This window comes from Nelumbo nucifera, chromosome 4, assembly GCF_055504915.1.
Source record: "Nelumbo nucifera cultivar China Antique chromosome 4, China Antique-T2T, whole genome shotgun sequence".
In the NCBI taxonomy this organism is placed as follows: Eukaryota; Viridiplantae; Streptophyta; class Magnoliopsida; order Proteales; family Nelumbonaceae; genus Nelumbo; species Nelumbo nucifera.
In genome coordinates this window covers 77,038,372-77,060,789 of record NC_142652.1, presented here as the reverse complement: position 1 = coordinate 77,060,789, position 22,418 = coordinate 77,038,372, and the positions used below count along the sequence as shown (strand labels likewise).

The window sequence follows — 22,418 nt, the reverse complement described above, 5'->3', positions numbered from 1 at the left end:
GACATAGCAGAGACGGGCATGAACATGATGGAGGACGGCCAAACGGTTTTAGTGATGGTTTTCTTGTTCTCAGGACTGATAGTCGGGATTGTGAACTTTAAGGGGCGGGTGGAGAGGTTGGGGGTGAATGTTCATGACACGGTGCAAAAGGTTTCAGGTATACTGTTCAACGAGCACGTGCCAGAATTAATTCACCGGTTAGCCAGAATTGATTCACCGGTTGGCGCAATGGTTGTCATGATATTACTCGCATAAAGAAGTAGAACTCATACCGGACCACGAGCACTCTTTCTTCCTCAATTTTTTATTTAAAAATATTTTATTAGTCATAACGCTTCAGCCGGTTGCAGGTAATTGCCAGTTGAGCACCGATCGACATGTCAAAATTTTAGTGTGCTCGAAGAGAAAATCCAGTCCAAATGCATTGGATCCGGTTTGCACCCGAATTTTAGTATAACGGTTTGACAGCTCGTTGGTCGTGCCACGTGTCTCTTGCATCGTTAACATGACACAGTTTACAGGTAGGATCACGAATTCACGATTCGGGGCGATGCGAGTTGCGACGGAAAGATAACAACAATGGACCAAAAAGCAAAAGGTCACGCACTATCGTCAAGGCGAGAAATTTCCCCCCGTAATTCCGAATCCTCTGTTCAAAAATCAAAGCCCCGATTAGAATACGAGGAAGAGGAATCTCTGTCTGTCCATCCACGATCAAGTTGTGTCGTTTCTGCTGGTCCCACTAGATGAATGGACGGATGTTTGTCAGCCACTCTCAATTAATAAACAGAGAGAAATCTCTCAGCTCGAAGTGGTAAGTGTGATTGTGTGAACGAGTTCTAGAACAAATGCCCCCGTTTGTTCCTCTAATTTACAACCTCATTCAAAACCTGCCATCGTCACGATACTCAAGAGGAATCAGATCCATGGATTCCCGGGTGACTCTAAGCAAATGCAAATAGTGCCGACTATTACATTCAAAAGAAAACATAAGACGAAAAAAAAAAAGCAAAAACAAATCTCAAGAACTTGAGGATTTCTCTTTTTTCGGATTCCATTTCTTTCTTTCTTTCTTTCTTTCTTTCTTGCTTCTGTATAAATTTGCCACTGAAAGACATCGTTGGAGGGAGGAGCATTTGCTCTTATATCCTTCATAGTTCTTAGGGCTTCTGCTTAGCTTCCTATTCTGAACCATTAATGGCGTTCTGGTGGCCTCTGCTCGTTCTTGGCTTCGCTTTCGCGATCTGTCGATTCTTGTTGATGCTCATACCTCCTAACGTTCCCTCCATTGACGTCGATGCTTCTGATGGTATCGATCTTTGCCTCTTCTGTCGGTTATGTTCTGTGTTTTTGTTGTTTTTTCTTCGTTTTATGCTGGTCTACTACTAAGCTTCGGATTCATGGCAGTGCTGGATGATGGAAGTCAGACCAAGGAGAACAGTTTCATTTATGTGAGTTTCTCAAAATGCTGTTCCTTTTATTACTGATCTGTTGAGAATTGAGGGGTTCTGCTGGACGAGATTCCTTGTCTGGATTTCAGATCATTCATTTGTAAAGCATTTATCGAATTCGCATTTCTTCTACTAAATTGGCATCCAATAGTGTAAGAAAAAACAAGCACGACAAAGGAGTGAAATGTGCTCTAACTAGTATTTCTATTTAGTGTATTTGCTTAAATTTATGTTTACATGCTTATTTCATCTATTTGAAGAAGCTAGGAACTCTTGGGCGAACATTTATGCTGTCGAACTCCATAGGCTCAGAATATTTCAATAAAATTCATTTTTGGCCACTGAGTTTGAGAAGCTTTCAGGATAAATAGTAGATTAATCAGTTAAACCCCAGGTTCATTTATGCTAAAACTCTTATTCTTTTGCTATGCTGTCTGATCTTGCTGCAGATACCGAGGAGGGGGAAGGCAGCTCAGACGGATAGAGTTCAGTGTTACGAGCCCGCAACAATGAAGTACTTGGGATTCTTCCCTGCTTTGACTCCTGATGAGGTAGGTGGTTATATACAGTCATGTTCAGAAACAAATTCGATTTGATATTTTGACTGCACTGACCCGTTTCCTTCATTGTATATCTTAAGATGCAACCAACTCAAATACTCAATTTTGCCTTTTTGTTATTACTAAAATTGCACATCATAATTACTATTTACTCAACCAAATTTTCTTACATTTATATTAATTTCCTTTTCTCCATACACGAACCTTGTTTTGAATTAATACATCGTGTATGTATCTGTATATTTAAATCCACTAATTGGCAGATGGTTTCATAAGTTGAGGCTCCAAATTGATCGGACCTCCATCTTCTTTTTTAACATTGGTCTTTGAACTCTAATATTGTTTCATACCAAGGCTGTCAAAACCTGAAAGCAATAGACCAGCACACTTGCCTTGCCCATGCAATAGCCTGATGACGGCATCCTTACATTAATTCTGCTATAACTTCTATGTAGCATATTATAATTATATAGATGTTTTATATGAACATACACTTATAAGAAAGAACTGTTATATGTAATAAATAATTTTTCTAATATGTAAATTATTGCCAGCCTCTATCATAACTACTGCATTTTTTTTCTGAATTATCTCCTGAATATGAATAAATTAAAAATTGTCAGGTCAAGGAGCATGTGACACAGGCTAGGAAGGCTCAAAAGATATGGGCAAAGAGTAGCTTTAAGCAAAGGCGCCAGTTTCTGCGGATACTTCTGAAATATATTATTGAACATCAAGAGCTTATATGCGAGTAAGGAATACAATGTTGCATATAAGATAAAGATGTACTTCAACTACTTGGAATATTAGTAGAAATGCATCAAGCCTCCTAGTTTATTTGTTTGTTTGTTTTCATTTGTTTTTATGCCATATGGAAACAGTTCTGGCATCCAAATTTTCTTTATCTCGATCAGTTTTTTATTTGTAACAACTTCTTGGGTAAATATCCTTTTTGTAATTCTGTTGACATTGTTGTATTATCTGTTGCAATCTTGTGCTGCTTGTGTAGCTGCTGTCCTTTTTTCTTTTTTCTTATGAGTGTACACTATTCTGTTCTTTCTTTCTTTTCCTTTTTTTTGGGTTGCCTCTGAGAGTTCTGCGGCTAGTAGCTTTTAGACAAGAAATTGATCATATGAATCTTTTTTGGTTACTAATTTCTATGATATGGTATCGATAAAAAAAAAAGTTCTACAATATGGTGTATAAGTAGAACCTTGTTCAGAACTGTTGCACAAAATAAATGGAAACTGACATTTATACATGCTTTATTTTAAAGATATCCTACTCCCTCCCAAAGCTGCTCTGGAAGCAAATTCTAGAGGCTTAGCACTCTATATGGAGTAAAAGTAGAACCTTGTTCAACACTGTTGCAGGAAATAAATGGAAGCTGATATTCAAACATGCTTTATTTTAAAGATATCCTACTCCCTCCCAAAGCTGCTCTGGAAGCAAATTCTAGAGGCCTATCACTCCATATGAAAAGAAATCTAATTTCACGGCTTTCTGTCATTTTCAGAAGAGAATATTTACATGTTTATTTATTGTCTCCTCAACAAGATGTATGCATGAGCTGTTTGTCAGGAAGTTTTTAGTGTAGTGATTTACTGCTTTTGATATAATAACTTTAGTTAATTTTTTTTTTTCATAAGTAGACAAACCATCAATATTATGCAAATTAATAGTATCCTTTGTAATGCGCTTATAAATGGTTTCTGAAAATAGTTGCCACTGTAATAAAACCCAGCTACTAGCTATTTACACACTTTTCAAAGGCCAAAAAATAAAATAAAATAAAACAAAAACCAGCTACTAGAAAAAGCACTACTTGTTAAATTCTTGATTCAAACAATCTACAGCCTTATTAATGGCTTAATGTGTATGTCCACTAAAACTAGTCATTTCATTAACCTCTAAACTGCAACAAGTAACCAAATCTCAACAAGAAGCTTATTGTAAATAGCTCATTTTTGTGTGAATTTAACACAAATGGTTTTTATTACTCATAAGCCACTTTTTCCCTTAGGCTAAAATCTTTCTTAATCATTAGGACTTTCCCTAATCTTTGTTTTATACTGAACAGAACCTCCTCTCGAGATACAGGGAAGACAATGGTAGATGCTTCTTTGGGTGAAATAATGACGACATGTGAGAAGATCACTTGGCTTCTTGCAGAGGGTGAGCGGTGGCTGAAGCCTGAGTACAGGTTCCCATTTGAACATTTCTTTATCCCAAATGTTATGGCTTTTGATATTCCAACTTTAAGATTTTGGCATGTATAACTGAACAATCTGCAGTTCACCTAATAGGTGAATATTCACCTATTAACTTTGTTTTATATGAGAATAATTGCTTTTTGACTTTGTTTTAGTCCAACTCTTCAATGGTTGATCAATAAAACAAATTTTGTAGTGATGAAATTCCAAAGAATCAATCTTAGTATTAATTTAAAAAAAAGGAATCAGTCTTAGTATTGTGACTTCCTTAACCTTTGCATTTAATTTGTTGATGAGAGATACATGTAAAAAACTTAAAAGAGCAGAATTATATATAAAAATCGTATTATACATGAACCTTATATGGTATATATGAGTTTCTAACATTTTGATACACTGGTATGACATATTGTATATACTACAATTTTTTTTTTCTGAAAAGATCCAATAAAGCTTTATGGTTTTTTTTTATCAATAATAAAGCTTTATGGTTACTAATAAAAAAAGGATTCTATAACTCTTAACTGTTCAGTATTAGTACCACTACCATCTTAATTATTACTTGTTTAGAATGTATACATCTAAATACATACAACATAAATTAGATGTTATTCTTTTGTGAATTTCAGGTCTTTTGGAAGGTCAATGCTACACAAAAGATCCAAAGTGGAATTCCACCCTCTTGGGGTGATTGGTGCCATTGTTTCATGGAATTATCCATTCCACAATATCTTTAATCCAATGCTGGCAGCAGTCTTTTCTGGAAATGGGGTTGTGATAAAGGTCTGAATTTGTGTTCTCTGTTTTACTTATTTTCTATCCATGCTTTATGCCATGATTTCCAGATTCTTATTTTGTTGTTTTACTTATACTATAAACACCCTTTCTGCAAGTGCTACATATATGATTTTGCACCTTTTTTGTGGACATCAGTGTTTTTTGGGTATTCTATTATTCTGCATATGATATCTTCCATGCTTATGTGGAGTTTGGCTGTTTGAGTCCTGATGTATGTAGGGGTGTACAATCGGTCGGTTTGGTTTGGTTCGGTTAGAACTGAGGACCTAACTGACTATTCGGCTTGACCATTTTCTCCAACTGAACCGAACTAAACTAGAGTTCAGAACCGAACTGACCCTAACCAAATTCAGTTCGGTTTGATTTGGTTTTTGGTTCTGTTGGGCCCTAATTCCACATAAATGGCACCTCCAAGAAACTTAGTACAACTGTCAACTAATAAATAATTTATTTATTTATTATTGGAAACAGTAACTTTCATTAATTCTTTAAGAAACTTAGTACAACTGTCACCTTCAAAAAACAAGGTGACCCCTCGTCAAATTACAAACAGGCCCAAAAAAGGTTCTGCCTACTAACTCCTTGCTTTGCTAAAGTATCAGCCATTGCATTGGCTGATCTCCTAGTCCATTTAAACCTGACTTCAAGTTCCCTTGTTAGTTGCATAATCTCCCTTACAGGTTGTCTAAGGGACCAGGCGCCTAAGCTGTTTGTTTGCGTCCAACCTATTACCAGTTTCGAGTCTCCCTCCACTTCCAACTGCTGAAAATCCAGCTGTTTAGCCAGCTTGAGCCCTTGTAGGAATGCCAGAACTTCTGCTCTAAGAGTGTCCCCCAGTCTTATCGGGAAAGGGCCAGGACATTTCCTCCCCCATCTCTAAGGACACCCCCAATTCCAGAGGGGCTTGGATTACCTACAGAACTGCCATCAAAGTTTAACTTAATTGACTATTATTATATTAATTAAAAGTTAGAATGCCCCAAAGCCCAATGGTTTTAATTAATTAGCTATTATTAATTAAAAGCTATGCCCAAAGCCCTATGCCAATGGGAATTGGCGAATTGGCATTTTTCAAGAACAATTAATAATTAATGAACAATTAATGATTAGTCTAGGTTTTAATTAACAATTATTAATTAAAAGTTATTCACAAACAATTAAAGCCCAATGGGAAATTGCCAAATTGGTCATTGGGAAATATAATAATTAATTAGCATAAAGTATTAAATAGATCACATTAAATATTTAATATACTTCATTAAATAAATACTAATTCGGTTTTCGGTTTGGTTAGGTTGAAAATCTCAACCAAACTGAGCCAAAACCGAAAACCGTTTTTTAAACAAAAATCGAACCGAACCGAACCGATATCCGAATAACCGAACCTAACTTGCTTATTCGGTTTGGTTCGGTTCGGTTTTCGGTTTATCAACCGAATTTGAACACCCCTAGATGTATGAATGTTTCTGGATAGGCATACAACACCGTTTTCATTCTAATCATCTTATCTCTTCTTTGAAATGAGAATCCAAAAAGATGTCAATGTCTGATTGCTTTCTAATCAAGTTTCTAAACAATATTATTGGTACAGACCGCAGAGTAGCCACAGTTCACCAAGTGCATAAGGGCGCTTTAGACAATTTTCTTCATATATTGATGCCAATTGAAATGTACAAGATTCTTTGATGGAAACCCTATCTTTTGTAATTTAGGTCTCAGAGCATGCAAGTTGGTCTGGTTGTTTCTATTTCCGAATCATTCAAGCAGCTCTTGCTGCTGTTGGAGCTCCTGAAAATCTGGTCCATGTAATAACAGGGTATATGTTTGTGGGTTAATATATGTATTTTTTACTGGTTAGATAACTTGGCAGTTTGCAATGTTTTGATACTAGTTGAACTTTTTTCTTGCCAGATTTGCTGAAACAGGAGAAGCCCTAGTTTCTTCAGTTGACAAAATAATTTTTGTTGGATCGCCTGGAGTTGGTAAAATGGTATGCTCTTCCATTTGTCAATATCAGAGATACTTTCTGTTTGTCCTCTATTTTCTGAGAAGGAAGCTAACTATTAGTCAGTCCACTCCACTGCAAAAAGATCATTCTGTCCACAATTAGTATCTGATTTTGCTGCTACTCTCCCTAAAGAAATTGTCCAGTGGTATTCCAGGCCATGGTAATTAGTGTCTTAAAATGCTAAGGTGTTAGGAGTAATGGGAAGCCTAAAGATGATATTAACCTAAACCATGTGATTGCATAGACTCATTAATACACCTTTCCTGACAAATATTACAGAAATATGTCAAACAATGATATGTCTATATGGGCTGGAATATGTTAAACACAGATATGATATGTTTATATATATATATATATATATGTGTGTGTGTGTGTGTGTGTGTGTGTGTGTGTGTGTGTGTGTGTGTTTCTCAAATATAATACAGAAATATGTTAAACATAGATATGTCATGTTAAACGTAGATATGAAGTTAGGTTTTTTATATTTTGTTGCACCAGTTAAGGTTACTTATGTTAATCCTAGCTGGACTTGTGAGCTAAGTTAAAAGCAAGCACACATTCAATATATTTTCCTTGAGTCTTCTTGAAGCCATGTGATACGTTCATGAATGCATGGTTTGATTTGTAATTTATAAAAGGGTCGATTCTCTTTTTTGATAAATGAAAGGGGGCGATTCTCTTATATGCATGAGCCTTGTTTAGGGACAGTTCATGATTCATGAACATGTCCTGCATTAGATTATTGCCTTCGGGAACCTTGGCTATGCTTAAAATGTTCATGCAAACACTTAATGCTGGTTTGCACATCAGTGCTCTTATAAAAAATGTACCTGTATTATGAAAATTATCTTTGAGAGGAGTGCTAGTTAATGATCTTGCACAACTGTTGTATACTTTGTTCTCCATAGTCCATACATGGTGAGATCCACGAGAAGACACTATAGAAAGCAAAGTAGGACATGTCTTTTCATGGATCCCACCTTGTCTACAGTGAGAATAAGATGAAAAGTTACATAAACTGGTTTACTAGCATCTCTCTATTTTTGAACTTTCATGATAGGAGTTTTCAATTGGTAGTTGCTCTTCTGAACATAGTCACCAAAGTACTACCGAAGAATTTAACTGTTCACTACATGCATTGCTGATTGGTTGCCATGATTTAATTGCAGATCATGAAAAATGCTGCCAACAATCTGACACCAGTTACCCTTGAACTTGGTGGTAAAGATGCATTTATTGTTTGTGAAGATGTAGATGTACCTCATGTACGCAGATCTTCTATCATTTGTCTTATTGGTCTGATAGGATATTTTTATTGGATTGGTTTTTGGAAGTCTTTTAAGATTTGAAATTCAACATATCTCTTGCCTGAATGCTCCTCATTGTGTATGTGATATTGTATGTTTCACCATATAGGTGGCACAAATTGCTGTAAGGGCTGTCCTTCAATCAAGTGGACAAAACTGCGCTGGTGCTGAGAGATTTTATGTTCATAGGGATGTTTATTCTTCATTTGTTGCTCAAGTGGTCAAAATTGTAAAATCTGTTTGTGTTGTAAGTATATTGCTTCCAACACATTTTATTCCAGTTATTCTATTAAAGTTGCATTTTTCTGCCTGGGTTTCTGTTTGCTTGTAATATGAAAATGTGCCTATTCTTGACATTTTCTGTTTCCTTTGTGTGGTAATACCAGTGCCAAGGACTTAAAAAAGTCATTACCCAATGTTGCCCCAGTTATCTGGGGTCTTGGGAAGGGCAGACTGGGTACAGTCCTAACCTTTGGCATTCTTTTTTGCACAAAGTCGCTGCCCTCAGACTTGAACCCGCATTTTCATGCATGTCAGCCCAAGATTTATAAGTCTAAATTCCTTATCCGTTTTTCATGATTTAAAAAGTAATAAGAATAACAAGTAAATGCATATGCAACTTAAGAGGGATGTGTTCCTTGTATCTTATCTTAAAGATCATATGGCAATCTATTTCTTTCTGAAATAGGATGAGAGCTATGACTTGATATGTAGGGTGTTTAGGATTTAGGATAGTTCTTGTTATATCTTATATTGGAATCAAAGGAGACAGATGTCTGGGAAAAGTGAAAATTTTAGTCCAGCATTACCAAATATTGCCATGTATGTCTTTATTCCATTGTCTTTATCTAAAAAATAAGGTAGAAAGCTGTTTATCCTGTTCTCATTCAACATAAGTACACTATACCACTCTTATCAGCTGTACATCAAAATCTTAAATTGCAGCTACACAGGAAAGCTCCCTTTCATCTGCTTATTGGCCTACTGATAGAATTTTATTAACTTTTCATAAAATGATGGAATTTTTTTAACTGAAAATTTTGCCTAGGGCCCTCCACTGGCGGGAAAGTATGACATGGGTGCAATATGTCTCCAAGAGCATGCTGAAAGGCTTCAAAGCCTTGTGAATGATGCCTTAGACAAAGGGGCAGAAATTGTTGGTCGAGGAAGTTTCGGCAATTTGGGTGAAGATGCAGTTGATCAATTCTTTCCACCTACTGTAATTGTAAATGTTAACCACACTATGAAATTGATGCAGGAAGAGGTAGCTGTACCCCTTATTTGTACTTCTAACTGATTCTTTGGAAAAGTGCTAAGCAAATTAATCTTGAGCAACTTACAGGCTTTCGGACCAATCATGCCAATAATGAAATTCAGTTCTGATGAAGAGGCTATTAAGCTTGCGAATGACACAAGATATGGACTTGGTTGTGCTGTTTTTTCTGGCAGCCAGCGCCGTGCAAAAGAAATTGCCTCCCAAATACACTGTGGAGTTGCTGCAATCAATGACTTTGCATCAACTTACATGTGCCAGGTAATCTTTGTCTTCCATTCCTATACTTTTGATATTGAATTAGAGATTTGATTTTTGTGAACCATCCAACAATGAAACCTTTCCAACTTTAAATGGAGCTACCTGAAAAAGTTGGCTGCATCATATATTCAGTTGCCAAACCATTCTCCCATCCTTTGGTTTATCTGCACCTGTCCCAGCTTAGGCTGCAAGGTGGATTCTAGATTATGTTTAGACATGTGAAAGATGGCTTGTCATTTGACTATATGTTTTTTTTGTTAACTTCATTGAATCTTTGACGTCTTCTTGTTTTCAGTCACTGCCATTTGGTGGTGTCAAAGATAGTGGATTTGGAAGATTTGCTGGTGTAGAAGGACTGCGAGCTTGCTGTCTTGTAAAATCAGTTGTTGAAGACAGATGGTGGCCTTACATCAAAACCAAGATACCAAAGCCAATTCAGGTTTGATGCAGAAAACTTCATTCTACCATATATAATTTCTTTTTTAATATGTACTAATTTACCTTTTTTATTCTTCTGGTTGCAGTATCCTGTTGCAGAAAATTGCTTTGAGTTTCAGGAGTCACTTGTAGAAGCACTTTATGGCTTGAATGTGTGGGACCGGCTACGAGCATTAGTCAATGTCTTAAAGATCCTATCAGAGCAGAATTCTTCTACTAGTAATGTGAGAAGAAATCAGTGAGTGTCATACTCTAAGCTTGGCTAATTAATGAGAGATCACTGTTAAACTTGTCTCTGCTGATTTAGTTTCAACAACTTGGGGCATTTAGATCCTCTGTCTCACTGCCATTCCAATTATCACATTGGTTTTGTACTTGTGCAAAGTAAGCAGGGGTTGTTTCCGGGTCCAAAATCTATACATTGGAGAAGCCCAAGGTTTATGTGTTCACATTTACTTTAGACCCGTGACATTCTCCTGTGTGGCTTCTATTATCTTAATTATGAGATAATATGTTGTCACGTGGTAGAATTGTAACAAAAGGATGCATTATTTTCCAGACCAGCGTTGTTAATGTTTCGTTGCTAACATTGCTGTTTCTCCAATCAGCAAATGAGTTGTCTAGACTTGTCTACATTGGCCTTTATGTCTGTGCTTAACACGTTCACACGTGACACTGGCCAAAGCCACTATACAGTCTAGACTCTAGAGAGCTGTCATTCTTTGATTGGAAAAATGAGTTAATAGCGTTCAGGGCTCCCTTCAGGCCTTAAGGATATTTGATCCAGGGATTACACAATAATGTATGCTCACTAAAAGACAGAAATAAGTCATTCAGGTCAGCCACCTCAGCTCTTCTAGAACAACCCCTTAATTATTGGTGTAGTGTTTTAACTTGTATTTCTTTTCAAAGAAACAAGATTTTTTTAACCCTTTCAATTACCGGTGGGTTCAAATTCAACCATTGCCCCTACCCCTAAGAAAAAGGAAATCGAACTGATTATCGCCCCTATCCCCAAGTCCATATCAGCAATATAAGTTGGCATCAAGGTTTTTAAAACCGGACTTGACAGGGAACCGTTCTGGGTCCGGTTCCCAGGTTGAACGGTCCAACCGTCTGGTCCGAACAGATAGCCCACTGACAAAAAAACAAAAATTTTTAAAAAAATTAAAAAACCTAAAAACGGTCAAAAACTGTTTCTGGGTCAGTGGTTTGCTGACCCAATAAACAGTTTTTGGCCAAAAAGCGGTTTTAGGTTTACACGGAATCAGTCAGGTGACCAATTCCTAATTTTTTTGGTCGGATCGTCTGGCCTGATCTGGTTTTGAAAATATTGGTTGGCATGTTAAACATCTCAAGGTCACTAGGGAATTCAGAGAGTGGCCCTGCTGCGTAAATATGGACACTTGTTGTCAAGTAAGGGAATCCGTATTTGGTCCTCACAAAACTTGTTCTTATAAAGCCCTCACAACACTTGAAACAGTGCGAGATGTTCCAAATGCACATTGCTAGTGTTGTGAAGACAAATTTGTGAGGGCAAAATCCGGTCTCCAGATGAGGATGCTGTAGATGCTATATACTTGTAGAATTTTGGAAGGATGGCATTCCCCAATAGAGAATTCCCTTTTGTTTGGCTTAAGAACTCTGATCTTGTTTCCTCACTCTCATCCCTCCTATTTTATTTTCTCCCAACTAATGTTGCATTTGGCATTCCTTATTTTAAGGATTTATTTCCCTTTTGCAGTTAAAAATTCAGTCACGCATCTTAACTGCAAAATAGAGATAAGTCCTTAAAAGTTAAAATAAGGAATGTCAACTGAAGCCTAAGTATACTATTTGTATCATTAAGATCATATTCTCCTTGATTAGTAATAGATGACAAAAGCAAAAGCACCAACAAATCTACCCTAAAAAACATTAGCGGAAAGGAAACTGAGATTTGAGGAACGGAATGGATTAAATTGCTAGACTTGAATCGTGTTGCTGCCAAGGATGGGCCAAGTGCAACAAAGTAAGTTCACTTCCTTAGTCGAGGCCAATGTGTCCGATCCTGAGAATAAGAAAATACACGTCAGAGGCCCCGGGTGTTATCTCGGGGGCAGAGATTCTGACGGTCAAGTTAGTCAAGTACGTAAGAGGGCTCGGACGAGGTTCGAGATGAGAGTTCAGAGGAGATCACTCGAGAGCAAAAGAGCTAGAGTAGGAGTGAGCAAGATGGTTTACCTGGAGATGGGGACCTCTATTTATACTTGCTTTGCCTTGGGAGTGGTTGGAGGTGATTGGTAGTGGCAGTCGATGCCACGTGGTGCCATCCTAAGCCCTGGTACATGCGCCTATATCAAATCGTATGCTTTTTGGTTAGGCCAGTTGTTATGGACGCGTTTACTGAGAAGACTCACCAGCGTCGCCAGCGGCAACAGTAAGCCTAGCCCAGCTCATCTACTTCGGTGCAACTCAGCCCATCTACTTCGGCAGCAGCAGTGAGCTTACTTCGATAGCAACAGTGGGCCCCAACCCACCTACTTCGATAGCACCTATCTTATCTTGTTACCTCATTAGATTAGGACTTACTTGTTAGATCAAAATAAGGAGTGACTTACTCTTGTTAGATTAGGAGAAGGTCTCCACGTCCAGCTAGGAGTGGGACTATTGTAATCTTCTCCTATTTAAGGAGACCCTAGTGAGGAATAAAGGCATCGAATATTCAGTCTCAAGAAAGTAGGAGAGTTGGTGATCTCTTGAACAAATCACCTCCGCCCAAGAAGAGCAAGATAGGTACCTCACGCAAGGGAAGAGACAAGGGAAAACAGGAAGGTTTTCCCATGGATCACCCCGTGACTAGATCCTACTCACGAGCCCTCAACAATCTGGTATTAGAGCAAGGCGTCATGGGTGATGCAGAACAGCTACCATCTTGGGTCCACGAGCTTGAACACCGTGTCACAGAAACCAATTCCGAGGTCCGAGAGATCAAGGATGAAATCAGAGAGCTTCGGCGCCTGATGGAGATGTTCCTTTCTAACAGAGAAAGGAACGCCGACGAAGCAGCAGCCACCAGCAATCGCCGACCAGACCCATCGGAATCATCCAATGAACAGCAGACCACTAGCCAGGGAGCCACCATTATTCCAAAATATAGCAGATTGGAGTTCCCATCCTACAACGGCAAAAGAGATCCCCTGGGTTGGTTGCACAGGTGCGAACAGTTCTTTCGCAACCAACGGACTGATGACCGCGACAAGGTTAGCCTGGCTGCCTTCCACTTAACAGAAGAAGCCCAGCTCTGGTTCTACCGATTGGAGCAAGAAGAACTCGGGCTCGGTCGGGCCTCCGCTGACAAGTAACCCCTTGGGCGAGCTGATCAATCTCAAACAAACGGGAACAGTGGCAGAGTACCAATGCCAGTTCCAAACCCTCCTCGCCAAAGCATCATCCGTGCGACCGGACCAGTAGGTAGACATGTTCACAGCGGATTATCAGAACCCCTGAGGGTGGACGTAGAGATGCAGAACCCTCCAAATCTAGTAGCAGCCATGAACCTAGCCCGTGCGTTTGAACGCAAGTTGCAACTCAGCCGCGGGACCATCAGCCCAGGGCGGCCACCGACCTCATGGGCTCCCCCGAGATCAACCGTAACAAATCCCCTTCCTTCGGCCAACAGAGAACAGAAGACCCACTCAAGTAATACCGCCAGACTAGCGACAAGCGTGGGGAGCAGCGTAGTGGCTCCTCCCATTAAGAGATTGTCTAGAGAAGAGATGGCCGAACGACGGGCGAAGGGCTAGTGCTTCAATTGCGATGACCTCTATTCAGTCGGGCATCGGTGCAAGAGGCTCTTCTGCCTCCTAGTAGATGAGCAAGGGGAGGACGACGAAGAACCCGCAGCATGCGAGCCAGAGATCTCCCTCCATGCCATTACCGACATTAAGAACTCTCAGACCATGCAGTTGCAGGCCCAGATCGTAGGCAAATCAGTACAGATACTCGTAGATTCAGGGAGCACGCACAACTTCGTGAGTGAGCACACCGCCCTGCAATTCAATCTACCAATCGAACCCCGTTCACAGCTCCAGGTAGCCGTCACGAATGGCGAAAGAATCCACAGCCCCGGAATCTGCAAAAATGTCCAAATACAGGTGGACTCTGAACTCTTCTTTGCCGACTTATTTGTACTGTCCTTGGATGGGTTCGATCTTGTCCTCGGGATCAAATGGCTGATCACCCTAGGCCCAATTCTATGGGACTTCAGCACACTAACCATGACTTTCCACTTGAATGGAAAGCAAGTCTCGTGGCAAGGTTGTAAAGAAAAGGCAAAAATACCACAGGCTCATGCACTCCAAGCAGAAACCATGCAGACAACAACCATGGAAAAACTCCTTGCTGAGTTTTCAGATGTATTCCAAGAACCAAAGGGCCTTCCCCCTCCTCGAGCTTGCGATCACCGAATCCCTATGGTGGCAGGCTCTGAACCAGTCGTCGTCCGGCCATATCGCTACCCACATCTACAGAAGGACGAGATCGAACAACAGTGCTCCGAGATGCTGAAACAAGGGATTATACGAACCAGCCATTCCCCCTTCTCATCACCAGTCCTTTTGGTATCAAAATAGGATGGATCATGGCGGTTTTGCGTTGACTATAGGGAACTCAACAGTCGGACGATCAAAGATAAATTTCCCATTCCCGTGGTCGACGAACTGTTGGACGAACTACATGGGGCCCAATACTTCTCCAAACTAGACCTCCGGTCCGGATACTTCCAGGTCCGAATGGCTCCCGAAGATGTGGAAAAGACTGCTTTTCGCACCCACCACGGCCACTTTGAATTCCTAGTCATGTCGTTTGGTCTCGCAAACACCCCATCCACGTTTTAGTCACTGATGAACGAGGTATTCCAGCCCCATCTGCGCAAGTTTGTCCTAGTCTTCTTTGATGATATCCTCGTGTACAGTAAATCATGGGTGGAGCATGTACATCATCTACGGACCGTATTCAAGCTCCTACGACTGCACAGACTCTTTCTCAAACGTCCTAAGTGCTCCTTCGGAGAACGGCAGGTGCTGTACCTGGGCCATGTCATCCACGGACAAGGGGTCACAGTAGACAACTCCAAGATTCAGGCTATCAAGGAGTGGCCACGACCCCAAAACGTCAAGGCTTTGCGTGGGTTCCTCGGGCTGACCGGCTACTACCGCAAATTTGTACAGAATTATGGTCTGCTAGCCGCCCCATTAACTAATCTGCTCAAGAAGAATTCCTTCCGGTGGGATGATGCAGCGGAGGCAGCCTTCGTGACATTAAGAGATGCCCTGACCTCCACTCCAGTTCTACAACTACCGAACTTTGGCCTCGAGTTTACCGTCGAATGTGATGCGTCCAGTAGGGGTATTGGGGCCGTCTTACAACAGCAGGGACACCCGATCGCCTTCTTCGGTCGCAAGCTGGCCGATCGGCATATGAAGCCTAATCGGATTAGCCAGGGCCGTGCAGCATTGGAGGTCGTATTTGTGGGGACGATCATTCGTTGTCAAAACCGATCACTACAGTCTCAAGTACTTGTTGGAACAACGGCTCAGCACGTCCCCTTAGCAGCACTGGGTCTGCAAGCTGCTTGGGTTCGATTTCCGAGTAGAATATAAGGTGGGCTCCTCAAACCGCGCAGTCGATGCCCTTTCCAGACGCGATGAGGAAGGAATGTCCTTGTACGGGCTATCCCAACCATGGCTCTCTCTCTTGGACGACATCAAGAAGGCCCTACCACAGTCACCTGAATGGACCCCTCTTATACAGAAAATATAGTCCGGAACTGCCAATTCCAACTGGTCCCTTCATGATGGCCTGGTCCTATATAAGGGACGGGTCTACCTCCCACCCGGGTTCCCCTTAATCTCCTCCATCATTTCGAGCATCCACAACTCCACCCATGAGGGCGTTCAGAAGACACTGCATCGTGTCCGATCTGATTTCCATTGGGCTGGTATGAAAGCTTCTATTTGGGATTTTGTCCAAAACTGCTCCACATGCCAGCAACACAAATGGAAGAACTTGCACCCAGCAGGCCTCCTTCAGCCCCTTTCGATCCCCACTCAGATCTGGGCCGACATATCCATGGATTTCATCGAAGGACTGCCCAAGGTAGGTGGCAAATCAGTCTTGTTCGTGGTGGTAGACCGCTTTTCCAAATACGCCCACTTCATTCCCCTCTCACATCCATACAGTGCCGCCTCCGTCGCCCTCGCCTTCTTCACACACATTGTCAGGTTACACGGGCTGGCTGAATCCATTGTCTACGACAGGGACTGGGTTTTTACTAGTGCGTTTTGGAGGGAGCTGTTCCGTCTTCATGGCACCACCTTGGCCTTCTCTTCTGCATATCATCCACAGACCGATGGTCAGACGGAAGTGGTCAACCACACAATAGAAATGTATCTTCGATGTTTCGTGGGTGACCAACTGCGATGGTGGGTGGACTGGCTGCCTTGGACCGAGTATTGCTACAACACTGCCTACCATTCGTCCCTCGGCATGACCCCTTTTCGCGTCGTCTATGGCCGGGACCCCCCTCGCTTACTGACCTACGAACCAGGCTCTACCCGTTTGGAGGCTATCGACCACTCCTTGCAGGAACACGACGCCCTTCTCACCGACGTCCACCTTCACCTACAACAAGCTCAACTCCGCATGAAGCACACTTATGGCCAGCGCCACCGAGAGCTAACATTTGAACCAGGGCAATACGTTTGGTTGAAACTGCACCCCTATAGGCAACGCTCCTTACGCCACAAGGCCACATCTAAACTAGGCCCTAAATTTTTTGAGCCCTTCAAGGTCTTACGGCGGATTGGCTCGGTTGCATACCAGCTCGAGTTACCAGCAAACAGTCGGCTTCACGATGTCTTCCACGTCTCCTTGCTGAAACTGTTTACAGGCATCCCTCCGAACCAGGTTCCCACCCTACCACCCCTACAAGAAGGCAAACTTGTCCTTGAACCAAAGGCTCTGCTCTGCTCCCGCATCACTGGAGGCACTCCCGAAGTTTTGGTCGAATGGGCCAACCTACCCCTAACTGAAGCCACTTGGGTTCCCTTGGCCGAACTTCAAGAGACTTTTCTTGACTTTGAGCTTGTGGACAAGCTCTTAGTCCAAGAGGGGTGTAATGTTATGGACGCATTTACTGAGAAGACTCACCAGCGATGCCAGCGGAAACAGTAAGCCCAGCCTAGCCCATCTACTTCGGCAGCAGCAGTGGGCCCCAACCCACCTACTTCGACAGCACCTATCTTATCTTGTTACCTACCTATCTTATCTTGTTACCTCATTAGATTAGGACTTACTTGTTAGATCAAAATAAGGAGTGACTTACTCTTGTTAGATTAGGAGAAGGTCTCCACGTCCAGCTAGGAGTGGGACTATTGTAATCTTCTCCTATAGTGAGGAATAAAGGCATCGAATATTCAGTCTCAAGAAAGTAGGAGAGTTGGTGATCTCTTGAACAAATCACCTCCGCCCAAGAAGAGCAAGATAGGTACCTCACGCAAGGGAAGAGACAAGGGAAAACATGAAGGTTTTCCCGTGGATCGCCCCGTGACTAGATCCTACTCACGAGCCCTCAACACCAGTGGTCCGGCTTCAAAAGCATGATACAAACCAATGACTTGTTATATTTTACTTAGTTGATTGTTCAAAAATCAGTAGAGAAATAAATCTTAGTTTTTCATACTTAAGGGCGATTATTGACACCAAGGGATGTGACTTCCTGAAATGGAGAATGATTCTAAAAATGGTTTCTTACCTAACAAAATGTATATTTCAACTAGTGGGGACCCATGTGATGCATGGGATTTATGAAGTGAAAGTGAAACAACCAAAACTTATAACTAAGGAAGGAACACAATATTGTTCGAAATAATTAATCTTTATTTTAATATTTTTTTACAAAAATAATTAATAATTTAATAATTTGGATTAATTATATTAATACTTTTTAATAAAAATAGTAAAGCATTGCTAATTAGTTAATCCAATAATTATTTTTTCTGTATTATCTATTAGTGTTCTATTTTATTCATTTTACTTTATTAATGATTAAATGTTACATTTTTTGTAAATATTATTTAAATATTTAAAATACTTAAGTATTAGTAAATATATAAAATTAAGCTATAATTATAATTAAATTAATCTATATTTTAACTCTTTATTCATAATTAAATTAATCTAAGGTCGAGCTTGAGGTTTAAGACTTTGGGTTAGGCTTGAGTGGATCCTCATCTTGACCCAACCCACCCAAGTTGCACCCCTTCGAGTAATTTAAGATTCCTAATTGGATTTAACCAAACCGAGTGCATTTAATGCATCAATTGTTTTTCGGTTTTTTTAACTATTGGTAATTAAGCACATGCGTTGCACGTGAGAAAAATTTCTTCATATGAATTATTTGAATTTTAGATATATCATAGTTAAGATACAAATTGAAAATTAAAAAAAGTAACAATGTGATTAAAAATAAACTTAAATATTTATTATTTAATTATGACGTCATGCATTTTTTTGAAAAGTTGGATCATTGACCCACCATCTAGATAAGAAATATCGTTGCTTTTGGATTAATTTTAAATTAGGGGAAATTTTAGTCGGAGCCAGCTATACATTTAAAATTTGGTTACAAGTTGGTCCATAAATCAACAAAATTCTAACAAACAGCTCTATATTTCAAGTTATAAAAGCCCTCGCCATGTCATTGGAGGGTTATGTGGCTATTGCCAACATGGTACTCTTAATCCATATTGGACATAATAAAAAGTTTATACTGAAATTGCCATTTAATGTTGGGTGATTGGAAAATAAAAAAAGGGTTTTTAATTTCTCTCTCTCCCTCCCTCACACTCTTTTATTCATAGTCATCTTTATCTGCTCAACGACTATTTGATTTGAAAATAAATAAAAATGGTATTTGGTTTCTAAATTTACATTCTCTATATCAATTTCTCTCATTCTCTCTCTCTACCTATCGTTCTCCCTCAATCTCTCTCATTCTCTTTCTCGGTCGATCTCTCATTCTCCCTTAATTTCTATCATTCTCCCTCTCTTGTTTTTTTTTTTTTTATTTTCTTATTTTCTTACACACTTATATGGTATTAATCAGATCGTATAAAAGAACATGAGACCAACTTGGTATGGTTAAAAAATTATTACACCAATTTGATAAAATTCACAAGAAACTCTTGGCTATGAAATTTACACCAATTGGAGAGCAATAGAGATTGAGGGAGAAGGAGATTTTGACCGAGAAAGAGAGAGTGAGGGAGAAGAATGAGAAAGATTGAGGGAGAACAACAAAGAGAGAGAGGCTTTGATTTGGCTACAGACCGAAGCAAAGAGAGTGGGAGAGATAGAGGGAGCGGGAGATCGAGAGATGACTGTGAGAGTGAGAGAGAAGGGAGGGAGATCGAGAAACAGAGGGAGTGGGAGAGAAACTGAAAACCTATTTTTGATATAAGTTTTTTGTTGTGTCCAACATGGAATAAGAGTCTCATGTTGGCAACAGCCACATAAGCCTCTGATAACATGGCGGGGGTTTTTATAATTCGAAATGTAGAGCCGGTTTTCAGAGTTTGGTTGGTTTCTGGACCAACCTACAACCTAATTTTAAATGTACAATCGATTTTGACTATAATTTTCCCTTTAAATTATATATTTCATTTACATTATATAAAATATTTTTTTTACTTATCACACTTAACTTTTGTTTGTCTATGGTATCATTATACTCAAATCACTAACCCACCATCTAAAAATAAAAATTGTTTGATTTCTAGGTTGACATTAAATTTTGTATTACATTTCCATCATTGATAACATTATTTCTTATGTATAAAACTTATTTTTGTACAATATAATGAATGTACAATATTAGAGATGCACCCAATGTTTTATTTTTTATAAATATATAACATTAGATATGTACCCAAAATTTTCTCTTATCTTTTTTTTTTTAATTTTTGTGATTCTTTGTATTTTCTATTATTAAAAATTTTATTATTTGACTTTGACATCATTTAATTTCTAGGTAGATTTTGAAATTGGCTTTCCATTTTCATTATTAATAAAAATATTTCTTACATTTCATAGTTATTTATTTTAATTTTTTATTATTTGATTATGGCATTATTTACTAATCCATTTGACCACAAATGGTCAAATTGCTTGCCCACCACCGGGAGGAAAGAAAATGGTTTTGTTTTGAAATTACTTTTCAAAATATTTACATTTATACTATTAAAATTAATATTGTAGATTTAATTACAAGAATTTAATGATGAGAAAAATATATTTTAAATATAGAATTTAATGAGAAAAAATAGGAAAATATTTTTATTTCCAATTGGTTTTAAATTTTACATTCCATTTTCATCACTAATAAAAACATTTCTTATTTAACATACTTATTATTGTTTAATATGCATGTTAAAAATGTTCCCATTTTTTTTTAATTTATATTTTGTTTTTCATTTTATTATTTAATCATGGCAGCATAGATTAACCCATTTGACCCAGAATGATTTAATTTCTTACCACCACTTAGATGAAAACACTATTTTTGCTAGGTAGATTTTAAAGGTATAAGCTTTTATGTTATTGGAATTATTAATTTATTAAGTATGGATTTAATTAATAGAACTTAATGATGAGAAGAAATAAAAATGATTTAAATATATGATTCAATGAACATGAATGCAAGTTAATAACTTAAATGTTGGATTTAATGAGAGAGGATTGAATGCATTGAATATCTTTGAAATACCTCTTTTCAACTCATTTAATATCAAGAACCAATTACCCTATTTGTCCTCATTTTTTTTATCATTAAATTTAAATATAGAGGGGTAAATATTGTCCTTAGAAAATTCTAGAAATATTCTTGAGGCCATTCTTACTTTTTAAAGTAGTATAGATTTTTAAATAACATTGAAGTTGAAGGAGCTATGGTGGATGTGTTATACCATTGTGTAGCCTAATGAACCAAGAAAATAAAAGATATTGAGCTAGATTTTGATAGTGTATTAATACTTTAATAGTTTTTAAGATTGCCTAACCTAGCTTGGTCCACACCTTAAGCATAATAATCTTTGTTAGGGCTTAGGACATGCGTAGGCTTGCCTTGTTAGCATTTCTATTTATGCATTAATATAAAATCTGTTATCTAAATATTATATAATAATAATATTTACCATATTTGGATGTTAGAACTTGCATCTTATTAATAATCATATTAAATATAGATTTTACCTCATCCGGTTTGATTAAAATCCATGTCTAATAAAAAATTATTATTATATATATGTAGTATAATTATGTATACATATAGATATTACGTGTAATTATATAAAGTTTATAATTAATACATTTAATATTTTATATTTATATACATTTATTACTCATATATATTTTAAAAATAATTAGTTTTTTTACTTTTTAATTTTGGGTCATTTTAAATACAATGAGATTGGCACGGATTAAATTTAAAATCCAACATAATAATTAGATATGGATGTGGATCTAGAGATTTCAAAATCGAATGTTGATGTGGATATAACTAGATTTGATCTAAATCCAATCCGTTTATAGCCCTACTATCTACATTATGTGTGGAGTTGGTGGAGATCCGAGCTAAACCTAGATTAGAAGAAAATAATTACTTGAGCTTGAAAATTCATAGGTCTAGCCCAGTTGAGCTATCTATTAATATTAATTTTTATTAATTTCTTAAATTTTAATAGTTGCTAGATAAAAACTTGCTAAAATTTAATATTTCTTATTAATTTTAGTTATTGGGTTTCAGACTATAAATTTTTAACAATTAACCAATTAAATAGAATTTAAACATAAAATAAAATTTGGAATGAAAATTCTATCTTTTTTTTTAAATACAACAGGGAGTTAGGGACTTATCCGCCCCACCCATTGATGAAACTTGAAAGCTCAACATTTTTGTGTAGACTGTTTCCTTTAAAAACGTGAAATCGAACCTCTCTCTCTAATACTCCAAAGTCCAAACGCCTCAAAATCGGTGGTTCGGATTCCAAGCCGCACCCGAGGTCCA

The 22,418-nt window shown here is 38.4% G+C and overlaps 1 protein-coding gene across 1 annotated transcript; it reads left to right on the top strand.

Annotated features, from left to right (window-relative positions):
• The first annotated feature begins 901 nt into the window (after positions 1-901).
• Positions 902-10,725, top strand: ALDH22A1 (aldehyde dehydrogenase 22A1). The gene is made up of 14 exons (XM_010269673.3): positions 902-1,309; positions 1,408-1,451; positions 1,901-2,002; positions 2,635-2,762; positions 4,092-4,214; positions 4,854-5,007; positions 6,735-6,838; positions 6,934-7,012; positions 8,203-8,298; positions 8,450-8,587; positions 9,389-9,604; positions 9,683-9,874; positions 10,170-10,313; positions 10,399-10,725. The coding sequence occupies exons 1-14, from the start codon at positions 1,198-1,200 to the stop codon at positions 10,552-10,554; spliced, it is 1,788 nt and encodes a 595-aa protein (XP_010267975.1). The 5' UTR covers positions 902-1,197; the 3' UTR covers positions 10,555-10,725.
• Positions 10,726-22,418: the final 11,693 nt, after the last annotated feature.

What these genes read in the sequence shown, in the direction of transcription:
- ALDH22A1 (XM_010269673.3), top strand. Translation starts at nt 1,198, where the DNA reads ATGGCGTTCTGGTGGCCTCTGCTCGTTCTTGGCTTCGCTTTCGCGATC. An exon ending in CTGGTCCATGTAATAACAGG is followed by an intron (nt 6,839 to 6,933) that starts GTATATGTTTGT and finishes TTTTCTTGCCAG; the next exon opens with ATTTGCTGAAACAGGAGAAG. An exon ending in AAGATGTAGATGTACCTCAT is followed by an intron (nt 8,299 to 8,449) that starts GTACGCAGATCT and finishes TTCACCATATAG; the next exon opens with GTGGCACAAATTGCTGTAAG.